Source organism: Meriones unguiculatus, chromosome 16 (assembly GCF_030254825.1).
Source record: "Meriones unguiculatus strain TT.TT164.6M chromosome 16, Bangor_MerUng_6.1, whole genome shotgun sequence".
Taxonomy (NCBI): domain Eukaryota; kingdom Metazoa; phylum Chordata; class Mammalia; order Rodentia; family Muridae; genus Meriones; species Meriones unguiculatus.
In genome coordinates this window covers 4,214,482-4,234,020 of record NC_083363.1, presented here as the reverse complement: position 1 = coordinate 4,234,020, position 19,539 = coordinate 4,214,482, and the positions used below count along the sequence as shown (strand labels likewise).

The 19,539-nt window shown below is 57.4% G+C and overlaps 1 protein-coding gene and 2 long non-coding RNA genes across 8 annotated transcripts in view; 2 read left to right on the top strand and 1 right to left on the bottom strand.

The window, feature by feature from the left end:
• The first annotated feature begins 8 nt into the window (after positions 1-8).
• On the top strand, positions 9-10,052 carry LOC132648315 (uncharacterized). Its single transcript, XR_009586680.1, has 3 exons — positions 9-305; positions 510-7,028; positions 9,662-10,052. It is a non-coding gene; the product is annotated as an uncharacterized LOC132648315 (long non-coding RNA).
• Positions 5,198-19,539, bottom strand: part of Scube3 (signal peptide, CUB domain and EGF like domain containing 3) — a 30,405-nt gene continuing 16,063 nt past the window's right edge. Inside the window, exons 7-23 of one of the 6 annotated variants that reach the window (XM_060369161.1) lie at positions 19,021-19,068; positions 17,078-17,194; positions 15,666-15,788; positions 14,836-14,952; positions 14,249-14,374; positions 13,888-14,004; positions 13,658-13,762; positions 13,314-13,430; positions 12,959-13,117; positions 12,516-12,731; positions 12,036-12,197; positions 11,680-11,847; positions 11,076-11,237; positions 10,710-10,907; positions 10,236-10,388; positions 10,051-10,130; positions 5,198-6,927 (exon numbers count right to left, since the gene is read on the bottom strand). In XM_060369161.1, coding sequence (XP_060225144.1) covers positions 6,778-6,927; positions 10,051-10,130; positions 10,236-10,388; positions 10,710-10,907; positions 11,076-11,237; positions 11,680-11,847; positions 12,036-12,197; positions 12,516-12,731; positions 12,959-13,117; positions 13,314-13,430; positions 13,658-13,762; positions 13,888-14,004; positions 14,249-14,374; positions 14,836-14,952; positions 15,666-15,788; positions 17,078-17,194; positions 19,021-19,068 — 2,318 coding nt within the window. In that variant the 3' untranslated portion in view covers positions 5,198-6,777. Of the gene's footprint in view, positions 6,928-10,050; positions 10,131-10,235; positions 10,389-10,709; positions 10,908-11,075; positions 11,238-11,679; positions 11,848-12,035; positions 12,198-12,515; positions 12,732-12,958; positions 13,118-13,313; positions 13,431-13,657; positions 13,763-13,887; positions 14,005-14,248; positions 14,375-14,835; positions 14,953-15,665; positions 15,789-17,077; positions 17,195-19,020; positions 19,069-19,539 lie in introns of those variants that run through there. The other 5 variants (XM_060369162.1, XM_021630125.2, XM_060369163.1 and 2 more) reach the window with 5 other exon arrangements.
• Positions 13,306-17,716, top strand: LOC132648316 (uncharacterized). Its single transcript, XR_009586681.1, has 6 exons — positions 13,306-13,438; positions 14,189-14,465; positions 15,935-16,340; positions 16,674-16,756; positions 17,086-17,406; positions 17,634-17,716. It is a non-coding gene; the product is annotated as an uncharacterized LOC132648316 (long non-coding RNA).

Sequence of the window (19,539 nt, the reverse complement as noted above, 5' to 3'; positions counted from 1 at the left end):
GCCTCGCCGGCCCGGGCGCCCCGGGGAGGGCGTGATGACGTCACGACGCCGGGTTGGAGGCCGCGGTCGCCATAGCAATGGGGGTTGCTCCGCGGCGGGAGGAAGCCATTGCCGGCTTCGCTAGGTGGTTCCTGGCTAGGGCCGTGCGGAGGAGCCTCGAGGGGATGGGACTCCGAGGGACGGTCCTCTCCTGCGCCCTCTAGGACGCGCCCCGAGGGAATGGTACCCTGACAGTGTTCTCTGTGGGACGTTCCCCCGCAGGGACTCCCCCCTGAGGGACGCTGTTCTCCGCGCTCTGTGAGAAGGTAACCCGGGGGACAGCACCTCAGGGATGGCACGCCGAGGGACTGAGGGGACGGGAGGACGGTAGGGTGGGGGCGCAGCATTAGGGAGGATGGCGCCCTGACAGGCCTTCCTGGGGGCAAGCCTCCCTACAGGACTCGCCCTGTCGAGTGTCCTGGGGAGCAGTGCCTTGGGGAACGTGTTTGTGAAGGATGCTGTGCCTTCAGGGACGCCCCTCCTGTCTCCCGAGAGGAAGGGCCTCTCTGCTGGACCCTGATGATCTCCCTGAGATACGGTTCTCTCTGAGGGAAGGTTCCCTGACAGCCTCTGCTGAGGAATAACCCTCCTTTCCCCAAGAGATGACATTTTGATGGATGGACCCCCGAGGGACAGCACCCCGACAGTCTTCTCGGGTTCTTGGGCTCTCCACCCATCCCCCTATCAGCCCCTAACCACCTGCTCCCCTTGAATGTGAAGAACAAAACAAAATGCCCCCTATTTCTTTTTATGTTTTTCTGTAGTCTTTTTTTGGGGGGCGGGGACTTGGGAGGAACCTCAAACTCACTGTATCCCAAGGTGGCCTTGAACTTGTGATCCTCTTGACTCCCAGCTGCCACCCAAAGTTCAAAAGTTCTTTTCTCGTTTCCTCTCCAAGCAGGAAGGAATTATGACTTAGGATATTTTCAGAGAAAAGGAAAAGGAAATGAGCTCCCAGTTAGAAATGAGTAGATCCGGTGGGAGGACCCTGGGCACGCGCCTGCTGCCCCGACGTCTCAGTGGGGCACTGGAGTTTCCACCGGGTGCCCTAGTATAGCCCCAGTAGCCGGCAGCCCAGCAACAGGCACAGGACTTTCCCAGGGCTTTCCAGTACAGATTGTTGGTTGGAAATACAGCAAGAAAGCCAGACACTGTGCTGGGGAGGTGGAAGCAGGGGGATCAAGAGTTCACGATCAGGGCAGGCAGCCTGCTAACCTTAGCTCCATCCCTGGGACACACGTGGTGGAAAAGAAGCTGTTCCCCCCAGCTGTCCTCTGAACTCCAAAGGCGCATGGTGGCATGCACACACACACACACACACACACACACACACACAGTGGCATGCATGTGCAAGCACACAAACACATATACACACAATGGAAAACCTCAAGATCACCTTCAGCCACTTGGTAAATTCAAAATACTAGAATTCAGGATGAACCATCATGCCTGCTCAACTCCACTTCTTACCATATAAACATACGTCTCTTCTTTGCAGATGGTAACTCTGCTCATTGCACACCTCACTCCCATCACTCACTTGCGTCCTCCAATTACACATTTAACAAAAATCAGAAACCGTTTGTTTATGGAATCTATTAGCAATAGACTAATTTTTTTTTTTTAAGTCGGCATCTCACTGTGTAGCCCTGGCTGGCCTGTTACTAGGTAGATTAGACTGGCCTCCACCTTCCAAGTGCTGGGATCAAAGGGGTATGCCCCTGTACCCAGCTGAAGTAATGATTCTAAAAACATTTCAGGTCCAAAGAACTGGTGAGGAAGAATTTTTTTTTTATTATTTTGGTACTAGGAGTCAGACTCAGCCTCATGCACACTGGCACAGCTCTCTGCTGCTGAGCCACGGGTAAGGAAAAGGTAGGAGAGGGCAGCAGGCCCTGGCGGCTCTCGGTTGCCGTGGTACAGCGGCCTGGATCTGTTTCTCAGTTTTGCAGGAATAGAACTTTTGTCGATTCACTTTTTTTTAATCACACTAAATCAGACTCATAGGAAGTCAGTGTAATGAAATAGAATGCCAGCTCATTTACGCTTCTAGCCATCTGTGGGGCGGATTATCTCCCTGGTTGAGAAATCTGTGTGGAGACTATCAGAGCTACAAAGTTTCACATTGTGATCACCGAACATGCCCATATCTCACTGCTTGGGTATCATGGCAGTTCAGTGATCATGGAGTGACTTCCCTCCCTTCACCACAGATGTTAGAGAGAAGGCACAAGATTCTGGTGGCTCAACCCAAGATACTGATTGCTCAGGCCAACTTTTTCCCTTGTTTCTCAAGCCAGACTCTGAAATGACTATCCTAAATCGAGGCTCTTATCTATAAAAAGTTAGTAGTTGTTTGTCATGTCCATGGCCGAGTGATGATGGTAGCAGCTGACTTACCTATATTTCATAGTTTTCCTATCTAAGACTATCTTCCATTAAAAAGAACATATTTGGGTGGCTATAAACGCTAGGAACATCTTTTTGTTGTTGTTTTGGTGTTTTCAAGACAGGGTTTCTCTGTGTAGCCCTGGCTGTCCTGGAACTTGGTCTGTAGACCAGGCTGGCCTAGAACTCAGAGATCCGGCTACCTTTGCCTCCCAAGTGTTAGGATTAAAGGTGTGTGCCGATACCGCCTCATCATAATTAAAGTTATGTCCGAGCCACTTGTATCCTAGGCAGCTTTTACAGACTGTACTGTGGTTAAGAGGAATGATACTTTAAAGATTTATTTTGATTTTTTTTTTATTTTTATTTTTTATGTGTGTGTACAGAGACCAGAAAGAGGGTAGCAGATCTCCTGGAGCTGTAATTACTTCAGCCACCTGATGTGGGTGCTGGGAACTGAACTCAGGTCCTATGCAAGAGCAGCAAGTAGTCTTAACTGCTGAGCCATCGCTCCGGCCCGGGGGAGAGCAATACTTTAAATATCCACCCACCCACCCCTCTCTTTCTTTGAGACAGGTTTCCATTGTATATCCCTGGCTTGCCTGACACTACATAGATCAGGCTGGTCTCAAGTTTGAAGAGGTCCTTCTGCCTCTGCTTCCTGAATGCTGGCATTAGAGACATAAGCTGCCATGCTCAGCAAGGGAAAGTTCCTGATAATGCTTTTAAAGCTGGACAGGGACAAGACTTTTCAGCTTTTGAGCTGGGGCGGAAAGAGCCAGGCTTGCCCGGAAGTCAGAAGTCACTTCTGACTCTCAGGATCCCCCCAGCTATAGGACAAGCTGTTGAAGTAGAGGAAAAGATGAGTGCCAGACTGAGGAGTTTCATTTCGTATTTTAATAATATAAAAAAGACAATACAAAATTCAAACATTCCTCTTTACAAGTTCAGATACATAATTTTCCCCAAGTGCAAAATACTGTATGAACCACATTGTTGGTATTTACTGTCAGCTGAGATGCTTGCTGTATTGGCAGTGGAAGGCAGATATAAATACAGTATTTTGAGATTTTCTTCTGCATTAAAAAAAAAAAAGCCTTCCGCATGGTAATTATTCTCTGAAACTTCAACTCACACAGAACAAAATTCTTAGCTTGTCCAAACTGCTACCATTGTTTTGTCTTGGTAAGCTGATAGCAGAAATGGGCTTCTAGTCCCTCTTTTAAAGATTCCTAATCCGAATAATGGCAGAAGGGCAGCATGTGCTAGCTCTGAGACAGGTCCAATGTGAAGGTTTCCTTGGCAGCGTCTGCTTAGGAGTGAAACCAGGCTGGGAAATGTCCTGCTTGGGGACAGTTACATGTCGCCTCTGCTCCGCTACTTGAAGCTCAGCAGCAAAAGCAGACACTTGAGTGCGTGACAGCCTCTTCTGACACACTGGGATACAACTTCCTAATCCACCTTAAGACACAGAGAAGAGGACTTTGCAGATTCACAGAGATACAGAAGCCAGAGCCCAGACTGCACTGCTGAACTTGAAGCAACAAATCTGTCCTTTTCCTCCATGTTCCGGGGGAACTGAGCACAGTGATGGCAATCCTCTGAGGATCGCGGAAGGCATAGGGCAGGCTACTAAGGTCCTGGCTCTGGTCAGTCTTCTCCTAATTCTGAGAATCCCTTCACGCGTCAGGGATCGGCTGGCAGAGGCGGAGGGCTAAAGAGGCACTGAGGTGCTGCCAAGGACCCAAGAGCCTGCTTGAGATGTGTCAGTCACTTGGTGCTCGGAGGCCGCGTGGAAATGACTTCCCACGGCAGGACTCCCTTCAGAGCAGGTCTGTGCTAAGATGGATGAGGTGCCATGGTCCTGTGGCCTCACAGATACCATGGCCCGCAGAGAAGCTTCTGGGTCAGTTGGTTCCACACCATCTTCCCTTCCCTGCCCCCACTTCCTCCTAGAAACCTTTTGTCTAACCTGTGCAGTCCTAAAAGTCCCTGAGTTGTTGACTCCTCGTTCAATCCACTTTGCCCCCACTTAGATGCCCCAGGGCCTGTACCTTCCGTAAGTTCAGCAGCCGCTCTGCCTGGATTCCTCACTGCCAGCTTGGTTGACAGTGGCAAGTCCTCGCTTGATCTCCTCATCCATCTTGATAGGAGCTAAGCCTAGTGGCCTGAACCTCGCAACGCATGTGCCCTGGGCCACAGAACAAATGATCGCAGGCAGGATCTGCACATGTGTGGTGTGACAGCAAAGGGAGCAAGGAGAAACCATATCACAATGGCACATGGGAGGCACTGTGGCTGTGCGGCTTTCCAGGAGCTGAGCAAATGGCAGGGAAAGAGGACTCTCAGTTCTCCTTGCTTCTGGCAGGATAGTCAAGGCTGCTTCGGGCTGCTCTGTGGCACTTCTGGAGAAGTACAGACAGTCCACGTACCCTTCTTGTGACAGCTTTACAATAGCTCTCTGACCCAGAAGACAGACAGCAGACCCCCACGGTGGTGACTAACATGTCCAAGAAGCTGGCTTTGCTTGCCGTTGGCTAGTGTGTGTGGATCAGGTGGCTGGTGACTGTCCAGGACTATGGCCTCCGGGACCGAGAGGGAGCAGTTGCGTGCTTTACAGGGTGCAGAGCCTGGCCTTGGGCATAGACACCATTCTCCCTTTTGGAGAGCAGCTGTTGAAACAGGCTTGAAGTCAGCTCTGCTGCTCCTCGTTCCTCCACCAGCTTCGTACGTGGATACTTGTCCTGGTCTAGGCTGCTCCAGCCTTCTCTGGACGCCTTGGGAGCCTGAGCTGACCCATCCCTAGAGTTCGTCCTGATCTCCCGGGTGCATGCCAGAGGACAACACGGAGGCAAGAAAAGGCCAGAGGCTCTCTCTACCTGCAGATCACTGACCAGCTCCGTCTGCATCTATAATCCAGAGAGGCGCGAGGGTGGCAGCGTCAGCTTAGCCAACAGCCCTCTCCCCGCTTCATCAGGTCACCAGAGCTGCTCTCCTACACTTTGGCTGCCTGTGAGGGAATGCCCTGGCTCGGCACAGCTGAGGGTGGCCTCGGGTAGGACAGACAGATGCTCCAGCACTCAAGGCTCCTGAGCGTCAAACTGCTATTCCTCCACTCCCAACACACTCTTCTCTCCTGGGCAGCTATAAATAGGGTTACTCTAAGAGGAAAAAGAAACAAACAAAAAACAACCCCCCTCCCTCTAATCGACACAGAAAGACTCAAAAATGATTGCACTTCTCAGATGTGGGCACGGTGGCCAGGCGGCCTGCCAAGGGCACACACGCATCCCTCTTGCTGCCCACAGCCCGAGGCCAGAGGTAGGCAGCTCCAGGCTGGTTGCAGAGTGGGGTCCTCTTTGGTGGAGCCCACAAGCCACCTGGGGCTACAAGGGAAAAACAGCTGTGGAGCACGATCTAGGCTGGCGAGGGTCAACGGCCAGGTTTAAGGACGGCACTTAGTAAGAGGAGTGGGTCCCCCCACCCCGGGGAGCACTTAGGTGGGGTGAGGGCGTGGCTGGGCCAGGGAGGACTGGCAAGAGGAGGTTAGTGTTTGAGGCTGGCTTCTACTTGTCTACAGTTGAGTCCTTTTGGTGATAATTTGCTTTGTTTTGGGCAATGCTTTAAAAACCTGCTTTCTGTCCTGCAGAGCTGGCTGAGGGCGCTGTATGTCGGGAGCGCCTGCAGGGTGCTGGCAAACAAGGCCTGCTGCTCCCCCTTACTCGGCTGCGGTTTGCCAGCCCAGGGCTATGGAACATGTAAGCCCTATGGAGCAGCCCCAGGCAGACAGCAGGGAGTGCTCCAGAGGAGGACACCGACTAAACGGGCACCCCAGGGCTCACGGTGTGCCCTGGCAGCCTGGTGCCAGCAGCTGGCATAAACCTGTCGTGTCAAAGGCTTCTCTGGCAGGACTCTGGGCTGTGAAGAGTCACCCTGGGGAGCACAGCAAGGGCCATTTTGACTCCTGGCTAGCCAGCAAGGCACAACCCTATAATGGCAGAAATGGCAGAAGCCTTTCTTACCCACCCCTACTCCCTAGCAGGCCCGTTCCTCTCCTGGGCCTCCAACACCCTTCCAGACTGACAAGGGGCTGGGGATGTGAGCTGGTGAGGTGGGCAGAGCAGAACACCTCTTGGGGGAACAGAGACGGCTTGAATGGCTTTTCTAGGGACCATGTAAAAAGAGAGAGACAGAGAAGACAAGGTAACTAGAAAGACAGAAGGGGAGTGCCTGCTGTAGTGATATTTCTCCTCCAAAAGGAGAGGGCAGTTTCTTGTCTGAGGTTGGGGTGCCAGCTCTGAGGGCCAGGGAGGCAGCGCTCTGAAACCTGGGTTTCTGGGCCCACAGGCACTATTTGTAAGGCCTCAAGAAGCTGGAGACTTTGGAGCGCAGCAGCTTGATGAAGGATTTTGGCAGCATCTCCTTGTGCTTCTCTGTGTACTTGAAGTAGTTCTGTGGGTGGGCCAGGACCTCAAAGAAGGCCTTGATAAGCTTCTTGTCCTGCAGAAGACGGCAGGTGGCAGTCGTCAGCTTCCACGGCATGTGGGAAAGTAGCCCGTCTTCAAGTCTTAACGGCACCTCAGCACTGAGCCTGCCTGGAGGTGAGCCCTGGCCGCTTGCTCCTACCATCTACTCCTTTAGAGTTCCACGGCTCCTTTAACGGCAGCTGTGGGCCTCTGCTCCCCAGGCCCGGTCTGTGGAGCCATCCTTGACCCCACTTTCCCACCACCACAGCCAACTGTTGAGTCTGCCCTCAGAATATGCCCAGCGTCTGGCCAGCTTGCCATCTCCACAGCTGCTACCTCGAGCCAAGCCCCCGTGATCTCTCACTTGGACTATTTCAACAGCTGATCTTTCTTTTGCTGATATGACCCCGAGGGCTGAACCTCGGCCCTCACTTACACTAGGCTGGTTTTCTTTTCTCCCTTCTAGATTTACTTACTTTAAGTATATTTCACCTCCGTATGTACGGGCACCACGTGCATGCCCAGTGCTCAAGGAGACCAGAGGGTACTGGGTCCCCTGGAACTGGGGTTATGGACGGTTCTGAGCCACCATGTGGGTGCTGGAACCCAGCACCTCTGCGGAAAGTAACAAATGCTGCGGGCTTTCCAGCCCCAGCTGTCCTTACTTGGTGCCTGAGATAGTGCGACCAGGCTGCTTAAACAGGCCTTGAGCTCACTTTATTGCTGCAAATGACCTACAAGGTGCCATTGCCCCGCCTTGGCCTTTGGAATGTCTAGGCTTAGAGGTGCGAGCCACTGGGCCTGCACTTGGTCTCCATGCTTCTACCCTTGACCCAACATAGATGGTTTTCCTCCTGGCAGCCACAGTGGGGTTTTCATGGGTTTACTTCAGGTTTGAAACACATCCTTGGTTTCTGCCCTCTGGTTTCTCTTTCCTGAGGTGAGCTCCTGCTACCTTGTGTGGGGTAATCTTAAGGCCCTGGGTTCGAGTGACCCTTGCCCTCGAGCTGCCCCATAGCAGCATCTGCAGGCAGATGCCCTCCTGTCTGGTAAAAGTCTGTCCTTTTTTTATAATGGCAGTAACGGCAGTGCTGGGAACCGAACCAGGGCCTGGCGCCCGACGGAGACCTCTCCAGCCCTGGCTCCACTCCACACCGATCCCACTCTTGTTCCTTCCGTCATTCCCAGTAAACGCCAGGTCCTGCGTGTGGCCTGCTAACTGCATGTCATTTGTGCCCTGCTGCCCCTCTGCTCTTCCTTGCCCTGCAGAACAACGGGTCTCAGGGTGCGCCACACCGCTGCCGCCCTCACTGAGGGACTCTCCCTCAGCCCCCCGACAGCCCCTTCCAAGTCTTCTCCCCATAGGCCTCTCCTGACCACCTCACTGCAGAGCCAGGCACTGTGCCCTAAAACTCCTCTCTAGGGCTGGCGAGATGACTCCCCAGGAAAGGCCTCTGCCAGGAAGCTTCCATTCCATTCCCAAGACCCACCTGGGGGGAGAGAGAACCAACTTCCCCGAGGCGTCCCTGGCCTCCACATTTAGATACTCCACACAGGCCACACCCATGCCTACGGAATCCCAGCCACACTAAGAACGATTTCCTGGCTTCTGTTGCCGAGTTCTAAGACAGGTGGGCTTCCAGCCTCTCCACTCCACTCCAACCAAGACAACTGTACCACACCGTCCCTCTGGTTTGAGACAGAGGCTCTCTCTGTGGCTAGGGCTGGCCCGAAGCTCACTGTGGACCAGGCTGACCCAGAACTGACAGAGATCTGCCAGCCTCTGCTTCCCAAGGGCTGGGATCAGAGGTGTGTGCCACCAGACCCTGTGCGCCTGCATTGCTTTTTGAAATACGGTCGCACAGTTCATTTGATTTGCTGTTTGTCTAGTGTGTTGCGCAGACTGTTTTAACTCTTGGGCCCACGTGATCCTTCCACTTCAGCTCCCGAATAGTCTGACTCTGTGTGCAGCACACCCAGCTACAGCACACCCAGCTACATGTGATCTGACATCATGGCTCAGGGCTGGAGAGATGGCTCAGAGGTTGAGAGCTCACACTCTTCTTGCAGAGGCCCTGAGTTTAACTCCCAGCACCCATATTGCGTGGTCTGTGACCCACTTCAGGGGCATCTGACACCTGTGCCCTCTTAGCATTCACACGCACATGGCCACACAAATACCCATAATTAAAAATAATGAAGTTGCCAGGCACAGTGGCACACATCTTTGATCCCAGCACTTGGGAGGCAGAGGCAGGCAGATCTCTGTGAGTTCAAGGCCAGCCTGGTCTGCACAGTAAGTTTCAGGCCAGCCAGGGCCCTGTTATATAGAAAGACCCTGTTTCAAAAGAAAAAGAAATAGTGACGTTTAAAACCTTTTTTTTTTTTTTTTTTTTGAAAGGGTCTTAATGTGTACCCCTGGCTGTCCTCGAACTCCACATATAGACCAGACTGGCCACCTACCTATACCTCCCGAGTGCTGGGGTCAAAGGTGAGGACCACTGAGCTAGCTGAGACTCACACTGGCACCCACAGACCCACAGTGTTGCTCACGCTTCAACGTGAGAAAGGTTCCTTTTCCTCCAGGCCCACAATCCCAGCACGTAGGAGGTGGAGGCAGGATAACCTGGAGTCCACGGCCAGCCTACACTACTGAGACCATGTCTTAAAAATGTAAACAACGCGTCATACATTTTGCCTCCCTAAATCTCGTGATGGACAAGGCAGAGGACATCTCTGGTCCTCATCTTCTCTTTCGCCTCCCCCAGGCATGATACAGCATGGTGACACTACTTCTGTGAGCTGGAGCTTGCCCAGGCCTACCATGGGGCAAGCACTTTAACGCATCTGGGAAGCGGCAATGAAGAAGGCACGTATCTCAAAGAGCCAGGAAACAGAAAGTCATGCTAGGGCTGGAGAGATGGCTCAGAGGTTAGGAGCACTGGCTGCTCTCCCAGAGGTCCTGAGTTCAGCTCCCAGCAACCACATGGTGGCTCACAACCATCTATAGTGAGATCTGGTGCCCTCTGCTGGCATGCAGGTGTACATGCAGACAACATTGTATACATAATAAATCTTTGAAAAAAAAAAAAAAAGTCATGCTGGTACTTAGCACTTTGCCAGCACACGGGTGTGTGTCCAATGACTGTTCACTTGCCTTTAGTATCTCCTGGTGATTCTCAGAGGCGTAGAGCCGGCCATCCCTCACTATGTCTTCCACCAGCTGCTCATAGTCCTCTGTAAAGGCGACCAGGGATGGGGGCTGAGGCAGGGAACTCTCTTTGCCCTCCTGGCTCCCTCATGACACCCAGCCACCTCTCCACCTCTCCTGCCCTCGCTCACCATCATAGGTCACATAGGGAATCTGGAAGCCACGTGCACTGTTGGCCTCACTGGTCTTAAAGTTGATCCAGAGTTTCCTGGACCGGGCCGTGAAGGCGATGGGACGCTCGTAGGTCTGGCAGGTCTCGTAAGTGGTGATGGAGGATGGTGAGGCTGGCAAGGCACACAGCAGGTCAGAGGGGCAGCAGGGCCCAGGCATTCTGACAGAGGCTCCCCCCACCCCCAAACACAGCCCTGCACCCTTCCTCTACAAGACTGACAACTGCATGATCGCAGCGTATTAAAACTGGCATTTATGAGACCAGGACAGCAAAAAGGCCAGGGGCCGAGTTAGCACACTTAGCAGTACTGGCTCCCAGCCCCCGGGGCCCTGCCTAGCCTCAGTCCCCCACGGCTCTCTCCCCGGCCCCAGCTCTTCCTCTTTCCCAGGCAGACCCCACTGCCCTTCCCTGGGCCAGCTGTGCAGTCACCCACAGTTCTTCCTCATGACCAGGACGTCGCCACACTCGTCCTCGGAAGGCAGGAAGATCTCGGGGACCACGATCAGGATCTTGCGCTTGGGTGGGGGGTTGATGTTCCAGACGCACTCCACGCCAGCTGGGTAGTTGCCGGGGTAGTTGGGAGACTCGATGTAGCCAGTGAACTCGCCCAGCTCCCCGCCACACTGCCGATCTGCACACCCCAGTGGGCAGAGCGAGGAGAGGTGGAGAGTCAGAGGGGACCACACGGAGGCTAGGCATCCCCTGGCCAGCCCTGCCTTCTGCTCCCACCAACCCCTTTTCCCCACGCACGTGGCTCCGAGACCTCTCCCCACTTCCCACGGCCCGGCCTGCCACGCACTCTTGCACTGGGCCACACTGGTGGAGCCGTCAAAGTCGGTGCTGGTGTCTCCTGGGCAGCGGGTGCAGAAGTTCTGACGGAAGTCGGGCTGGTAGGAGCCCACGGCGCAGCGGATACAGCGATGGGTGCTAGTGTTGTAGTAGTGCCCCGGGGAGCACTGGACTGCAGGCAAGAGCGGAGGGGGCGTGAGCTGAGACAGAAGGGGAGCGGGCATCTGGGCCCGTGGACAGGCAGGACACATTTGTCACGGAGAATCGGGAGGTCACGGTCCCCAAGTGTCTCCCAGGGACCTGGTCCCTGCTTTTCCCCGCCGTAACTGAGGCCAAGGGAAAAGCTTTCCCGAGTGGCTGGCCACAGCACCCTGCCCTCTCTGCTGGCACTGGGCAGCAAAGGAGCCCGGGCGGCAGGTCGCGAGTTACCGGTATCCCCAGGTTTGGCCCAAGGCACAGCTCTGAGAACGAGGCTGGGTGCCTGCTTAAGCAGCTGAGTCTTCCCTTCTGGGGGAAGATGGTGTGGCATAGCAGACTCAGGTCTGTGGGGCAGGGGCGCTCTGGGGGGCAGCTGAGGTCAGGGAGACCCCTTGTGGAGTAAGAAGCCTGCTCACCTTTGGCATCACAGTCCTGGAAGGAGACTGCGCCCTCATGCTTGGTAGTGAGGCCTCCACCACAGGGGAAGCACAGGGTCCGTCCTGCTTCGGGCTGATAGGTGCCCCGGGGGCATGGCTGGCAGGGCTTGAACCCATCTACTGAATGCTGGCCCGGTGGGCACTGACCTGCAACGAAGCAAGGCCCCAACTCTGACGGGGTTGGTCCCGGCTCACTCCGAGGGTTCACCCAGCCCCAGGGAACAGAGGCACACGAACAGGACATCAGCTCGGAGAGTGGCCTGGAGCCTGGGCCTGCCCTCTGGGGAACCCCGTGCCCGCCCCAGCCCAGTCTGTGTTGTCTGCTCCCCTGGCACCTGCACACGTGGTGACGTTGGTGGCTCCAAGAGGCCCGTGGGCATCACTCCCAGGGCAGAGGTCGCAGGAGAGCTGCCCTTCCCTCTCCTGGAAGGTGCCCGCTGGGCATGGCACACACTGCTCCGTCTGGCCGTGGTAATACGTTCCCTGCGGGCAGCTGACTGAGGGAGAGTCGGCCGCGCTAGCCACCCCCCTCTCCCACCACCCGGGCCTAAGGCTCCCCTTCCCACTCTTCCAGATAGGAGGAAAATCTTTCAGGGAACTAGCAGAATCCTTAGAGGTGGGAAGGTCATGCCTGTGTGCAGGAGGGCTGCTGGCCCCGCCTGGCGTCCCGGCCCTGCCTGGGACCAGGGAGAGGACCGTGGGTCTGCGCTACCTCACTCCTTGAGAGCTGGACCTGCCCTCCTCTGAGCCACGGCCGAGTCGGGCCTCCCCCGCTCCCCAGCCGCAAACCCCTGCTTCCCAGCAAGCTCCCTTACCACACTTGGTGCCCGCTCGGTGCTGCCCAGGCCGGCAGACCTCTGCTGCCTCTGCTCGGTCCCCAGCTAGCAGGCCCGGCTTGTGGGCCAGCTCATAGTCGAGGCCCGCTAGACGCAGCAGGAATCGGTCCTGGTTGATGGACTTTCTGAGCATCTTCAAGGTCCCCTTCAGTCTTCGCTCCATCCGCTGCCGGAGGCAGGGCAGCCCGCAGCCAGCTGGTGATGGGTGGACGGGTGAGTCAGAGAGCGAGGGAGAGGGTGATCCAAGCAGAAAGCAGGGGAGCGATGGCAGGAGAAGGGCACGCATGACAGGGGCCATCCTCCTGGAGTTCGAGGATAGGCCCAGAGTCCAGGTGCCCTCCTCCACCCCTGCTCGTCTCTTTCGGACCCAGGCTGTGCGCTCTCCTCTTTGGCCCTCCACCCAGAAGTGTCCCTAGGCCCACCTGTCGTTTCTTCAGCTCTGACCTCAGCTTCTAATTCCAGGGTGAGCCGGGTAACCTCCTTGCCTGGAGGGGTCCTGGCCCGTCGGCCTTTGCCCTTCCGAGAGGAGTCACACTTGAGGTGGATGAAGGTGACCTGGCAGTCAGAGCAGGGTCCACCACCTGGAAACAGAAGCCTTGTCAACCTCAACCTCGGGCCTCCCTCTCTGCCCACCCAGACAGCCCTGAGCGACCTCCTGAGCCTTAGCCTGCAACAGCTTCCCCCTTTTCTGTCCAAAGTGCAGGCTATGGGGGACTGGCTGGACAGGGGCTGAGGGCGGGCAGAGCCTGGCGGAGCCCGAGGGAGTGAGGTCCAGACCTGGCCCTGGGTTTCTGCCGGCTTCCTCCGCTTTGCCTTTGTTTCGCAGGTGCAGGCGACATTTGGCATCCTTGACCTTGAAGGAGGCCCTCTGCTTGACCGGCAGTGCTGCAGCCTCTAGAGAGGTGAGCGCAGCTCAGCAGAGCTGGGGGGAGAGGGCTGGGAGGGAGGGGGCTGAAGGGTGTCAAAGCTGAGGAGTGAGGAAGGTGAAAAACAAGGTAGGCCAGGAGCTAGGTGGGAGAGCCGGAGAATTACAAAGTAACACCTGAGGTACAGGAAGAAGGGTCAGGAGGAAAACTGGCGCTGTCTGTGGCATGGAGGAGGGCCTTCCAGCCGGGGCTCACCATGGCAGGAGCTGGAGGTGGTGCTGTTTCCAGGGTGGCTGCCTCGCGCTGCGGCAGCTTTGGGGCTGGGGGTTCCGCAGCTCACCGTGAAGCCATTCTCCGACTCTGAGGGAAGGGGCCTGTCAGGGCTCTGACCCAACCCCCGACCCCCAGTGGCTGGACAATCCCAGGGGCAAGAGGAGCCACTGAAGAGCCAGTCTCTCCCCTTCTTCTGCCCGCCTCCCACATACCTGGCAAAAACCGGGCCCGAGAGGGGCAGGTCAGGGCACACGTGTCCTTCTTGCCAGACCGACTGCAGCTGAGCATGGCTTTCGAGGCCCCTGGGCCACTGTGACATTTCACCGGCTCTAGGAAGGGGAGCAAGGCCTGAGGCTACGGACCGGGCCGGGCCCACCTTCTCCCCCAGACGGCTAACTCGGAAAAACAGAGCACCTATGCGCAGAAGTACGTGTGTGCCCAAGGAGACAGGGTGCATCTTAAACCAGGTCTGACCCGTTGGCATGGCCCACTCTCCTTCACACCTTCCCACAGGATCCCAACCTTGCCCTGGAGCGGCACTGCCAGGCCCGTCCAGCAGAGGGCGCCACCCACCTGTGCAATCCTTTCCGTTCCAGTGAAGGCGGCCCTGGCCTGCCGGGCAGGTACACTGATAGCTGCCCGGGGTGTTGACGCAGCCAAAGCGGCAGCCTCCCTTGTTGATGCTGCACTCGTCCACATCTGTGGGGGGAGGAGGACACGTGGCGGAGGCGTGAGAGCCGAGGCCTGGGGCTGTGCGTGAGGACCTCTGCTAAGTGTCCAGATACACGGCGTGAGTACCTTACAGAGCGACTGTATGGTCACAGGTCTGCCGGGTGGGCAGATCTCCTGGCACCATCCTTACAAATACTCAGGAGGCAGAGTCTGAGCGTGGGGGCTTGCGGGCTCTGCCCTCGGGAAGCGAAGGCAGGAGGGTCAGGAGTTCAAGGCTGAACTCTGGCTCCGTGAAACCCTCCAGCAAACATCTGGCTGGCAGGGTGCCCTTCCCTGGTCCCCCTGGCCTTCAGAAGCTGCCCTTTCTGTTATCGCGTTGGTGTAGACCTGACACACCCACCCGAGCTCTTCCCTTACCACAAGCCAGCACAGGGAGGGTGAAGAGGTGAGGGCCGGGGGGGGGGGGCGCTGGGTGGGAGCTGGCCTACCCCCACAGTGAGTGACGCCGTACAGCAGGTAGCCTCGATGGCACAGACACTGGAAGCTTCCGGGCGTGTTGACACACATGTGGTCGCAGGTTCGATCGAAGGAGCACTCATCTATGTCTGGAAGGGCCAGGAGTTGAACCACTGAGTCTGTGCTGGGGCACCTGACTCAAGACCCCCGACTAACTCCGGGTCCATGACTGAGCAGCGCCAACTCCCTCTGTGCCCTTGGTTTGGAGTTTCGGGGTTTGGGGTTTTCTGTTTGTTTTCGAGACAGTTTCTCTGTGTAGCCCTGGCCGCCCCGGAACGAACGCACTATGTAGACCAGGCTGGCCTCGAATTCACAGAGATCTAACTCTGCCTTCCAAGTGCTGGGATTTAAAGACGTGCGCCACCATAGCCCAACATGACAAAAGCCAAGGTCTGGAACCTGTGGGCCATGACCTAGCTCTGCAGCAGGCCACGTTGGGAAAAACCTGGATTGTGGCGAAAGCTCCCTGACCCCTTGCTGAGCTGTGTGCTTCAGCACAGGGCTGGCCTGCCAGGAGGGCCCCACTGCCCTTGTGCAGCATGCCACTGCTGTGGTAGGCTCCTTCTCCCAGGGGGCCTGGGCTCTGGCCTCCCTGCTGCTCTTGCGCCTAGGAACCTGCTCCCTGGGCCTGGCCCGCTCATCCTGGCAGCTGCCCCCCCCCCTCCTGGGCCTGGCCTGCTCACCCTGGCAGCTGCCCCCCCACCCCTCCTGGGCCTGGCCCGCTCACCCTGGCAGCTGCCCCCCCCCTCCTGGGCCTGGCCTGCTCACCCTGACAGCTGCCCCCCACCCCCGGCCCGCTCACCCTGGCAGCTCCTTTCATTGATGAGGAGCTTGTAGCCTTTCCTGCAGCTGCACTCAAAGCTGCCCACCGTGTTTCGGCAGATGTGGTCGCAGCCCCCGTTGTTCAAGCGGCACTCATCTATGTCTGGGAGGAGGACGGAACGAGGGACAACACTGAAAGCCCGGAGCAAACACCAAGACACGCTCTCTTCCTCACACACACAAGGCGGGCCCTGGCCTGTCCCTTTTAACTGGGCCATCACCCTCTGTCTCCATGTCTTTCCTGTTTAGGGCGTCTGGCCGTTAGTAACACCTACTCTCCTGAGGCGGAGGCCAGCAACGGCCGAGGCCAGCAGGGACCAACTGCCTGGAGTTAGGGGAGCAGGTGAGTACTGAGCCCACATCCCTCACTCCCCAGCTGACAGGCAGCCATTCCCAAGACTGTGGGAGGGCTCTTCTCTCAAGTCCCTGACTCCCGGGCTGCAGGAAGGTTGGGTCAGGAGTGTGAGCTGGGAGCCTAGAGGAACCTGCTGTGAAGGGGCAGCCTTCAGGGAAGAGGAGCTGGCCTGAGGAGGCCAGAGAGGACTTCCAAGAGAGGCAGAAGGGCTGAGAAGATGCTGGGGACGAGGGGTCCAGCCAGGAGACCAGACTGGAGCGGTCTGGAGAGACTCAGCCTGGCAGCGGTTGGTGCTAGCGGGTGAGCAGCTTCCTTCCTGAGGTCAAGTTCCTCAAGCTGGTGGCGGACGGGTCCCAGGCCACTCAGCACGGCTGGAGGGGAGGGGCTGGGCCTTCACTCTTAGCCTACCTGTCAACAGTCCTTCCCAGCAGGAAACCTCTCAGCTGCGGCTGCCCCAGCCCTCCCCCACCGGCAGCCTTGGGGCCAAAAGACACAGAGAAAAAGGAGCCCCGCATGCCCTCCTTCCCGGCCCCCCCCCCCCCCCCCCCCCCGCTCCTCATGACCAGAGCACAGAGACAGGAGTCCTCATCTTCAAAATGGCTGCCCTCCCCTCCGCTTTCCCATCTTCCCCAGATCCCAGCTGCCTGGGAGGAGGGGAGGCAGAATGGCTGCTGAGATGGTCCCTCAGCTGCACCAGGAGGCCCCCCAGGAGCCAGGTACAGCGGCGGAAGCGGGGACACCACAGTGTGGCTGGGCCAGGCTCTGCTGTGGCCACTTCTGAGTCCCACTAGTACAGCCTTTCTAAGGCAGACATCACCCCAGAGCCACGGGGAGCATCTGACCCGCAGGGTCAGGCTCGGCATCTGTTCAGGGTTGGGCCAGTAGGAGCGAGGGCCAGGCCAGGAGGCACCAAAGCGCTAGCTGGGCTTCCAGCTGAGGGGGAGAGGCCCCTGAGCTTTGTCCTGGGTCCTCCCCCCCCCCCCCCCGCCTCGCGCCTCGGGCAGGGGCCTCCGTGTTCCTGTTCTCTCAGGGCTCACCTTTGCAGGTCTTTCTGTCTGGCTGCAGCATGAAGCCCACAGGGCAGCTGCAGTGCACACCGCTCGCTGCGTCGTGGCACTTACTGTCGCAGCCTCCGTTGTTGACGGCGCAGGTCTCTGTTGGAGGAGGCGTGGGTGGCCATGGGGTTACCGGCCTAGCAGAATGCCTGGCCCAGGTAGCAGGGGCCGCCTCACGGGGGTTGCATTAAAGCGGAAGCCCCGGCCTCCGGCCTCCCCTTCCGCCCAGCGCCCACCCCTCACAAACGCAGGAAGCTCTCCGCGGCCCTGCCCCCTACTTGATTGAAACAAGGTGGACAGCAGTGAGGCAGGTACAAGCCAGAGCTGTCAGGCAGGAATGCGCTGAGGGGGCAGGGGGCGGGGAGGCAGGGGAGATGAAAGCTGAAAGGGTTCTGCCTGCCAGGGAGCAGAAGGGGCAGAGCAGTTTCTTCCTATCTTGGGGGTGGGGGTGGGGGGTTCGTGGTGGACAGGTTTGGTGGGAAGAGTGTCTCCAGACACCAAGGGCCACCCTTCCTTTCATCCCCCTCTGACATTGCAGGCCAATGACACTGCCAAGCTGGGTCACCCACCTTTAACTCCTCCCGAAACCCTCATGTCTACCTGGAAATAAACTGGCTGGGGGGCTCTCTTATTTTGCTGACGAGAGAATGTGTGGTGGGGGTGGGGGTGTCGCTAAAGGAGAGGAAGAATCCAGAGAGGGAACGTGGAAGAACATTGAAAGCTCAGAGACTTGCTCAGCGAAGACTCCCGTCAGCTCAGTTGGTGGCGGAGAGGCCAGAGCAGGAGGAAAACAGATCTAGGCAGCTGCTCTGGAGAACGAGTCCAAGGGAAACCATCAGCCAAGAGAGCAAGAGGCTGGCACGGGGGCCTGCAGTGCTGTGGTCCATCCTGGCACCAAGCATCCTCCCACGAGCACCCCAAGGCCTCCGTGGGGCAAGAGAGAAGAGCTGTTCTCAGAAGCAGGCTGTCATGCCCACCCGTGTCACCAAGAGGACAGTGTGCCAGGGCTCCAAAAGAAGCCCACCGCTGGGGAGTCCCTGGCATGTCCTGATCTCATCGTGGTCTCTCTGAGGTCCTCCAGACCATGGGGAGCTCAAGGCTCCTAGTGCTCTCACCCCCAAAGAGTGCTCTAAGCATGGAAGGGGGCTGCCAAGGCCTGGATCAGCACGAACTCGAGTGGAGGTGGGGCCACACCAAGATCCTGTCTGTGTATAGAGTCTCTGAAGGACCCAGGATGGGCATGGTGGGAGGCTGGGCAGAGCTGCCTGCCTCTGCAGGACAGTTGCTCAGAGCAGAAAGGGTGGCAGGAGGGCCGAGCTTGCCCTGTCCTTTGTGGGAGGCACTGACCACATGCTCCATGCTGTTTTGATCACACCTGAGAGAGGACTAACACACACACACACACACACACACACACACACCTCCCCCTGCAGAAGAGTGGCCTGAGGATCAGAGAAGATGGGCCTCACTCGAGACTGGCTGGTGAGAACACATAGCAGAGCCAGAACCCAGAGACTCCGGTCTATTGAACCCAGCGTCAGGGCGAGATCGGCAGTCGATGTTAGGTAGGAACCCAAGAAGGATGACCCACAGAGGGGAGGCCATCCAACTCTGACGCCCCTTATCTCGGTGGGTACTGAGGCACTGGCTGAGACTTTAGCTACAGTGACAGAGGGGTGCAGACAGCTGGGCAGGGACCGGGGTGGTGAAAAGCAGTGTAGGAGGAAGCAGAAGAGGAAGAGGAGTGACAGGAACCAGGGAGATGACCCAGGTTCCAAGGCCCGCTGTTAGGGTCTCCTGCCGCCCGCTGGGTCCACAGCCCACCTGCTAGGGGGTTCCTGCTGGGCATGCGGTTAGTGGGAGCCCCAGCGGGTTAGCCCTCCCCAGCAAGCCGGCGAGTGCGAGTGGGGAGCGGACATATTTACCATTAGAAACGGCCTGAGTGGGCATGTGCTGCTCTGGCCGCCTCTCCCCTGTTTGACATCGTAAAAAAGCCGTTTAGATTCCAGGCAGGTCCCGCTGCAGCCCGCTGGGCCCCAGGGCCCCCCCCCATGCCCTCCACCCTGAGGGTCCAAACCACTAGCCCCATATGGTGACTCCTGGGACCCCAAATTAGCCTCATCCCTCAGTTTTGTCCTGCCTGGGCCCCTCAAAGACACCAGGCTCCCAACCGAGATCCTGAGTCTCAGGGCAGCTGTGGGTCCAGCCCCACACAGTATGCAGGGCTGGCATGAGATGTCAGGGCTTGCGTTTAGCCACCTCTCAAGTCCCTTGCTTTAGCTACATTCTCCCCACTCAGTCTGAGTGTCCTGTGACCCTCGAGACATTTCCTCCTGCCAAGGCTGGCAAGAAAAATGGGTTATCAGGAAAGCAGGCTGGTTTCCTTCGGGGCAAAGGGAGCAGGCTGGGGAGGAAGCAGCCCCGCTTGCTCTGTTCTGTCTTGC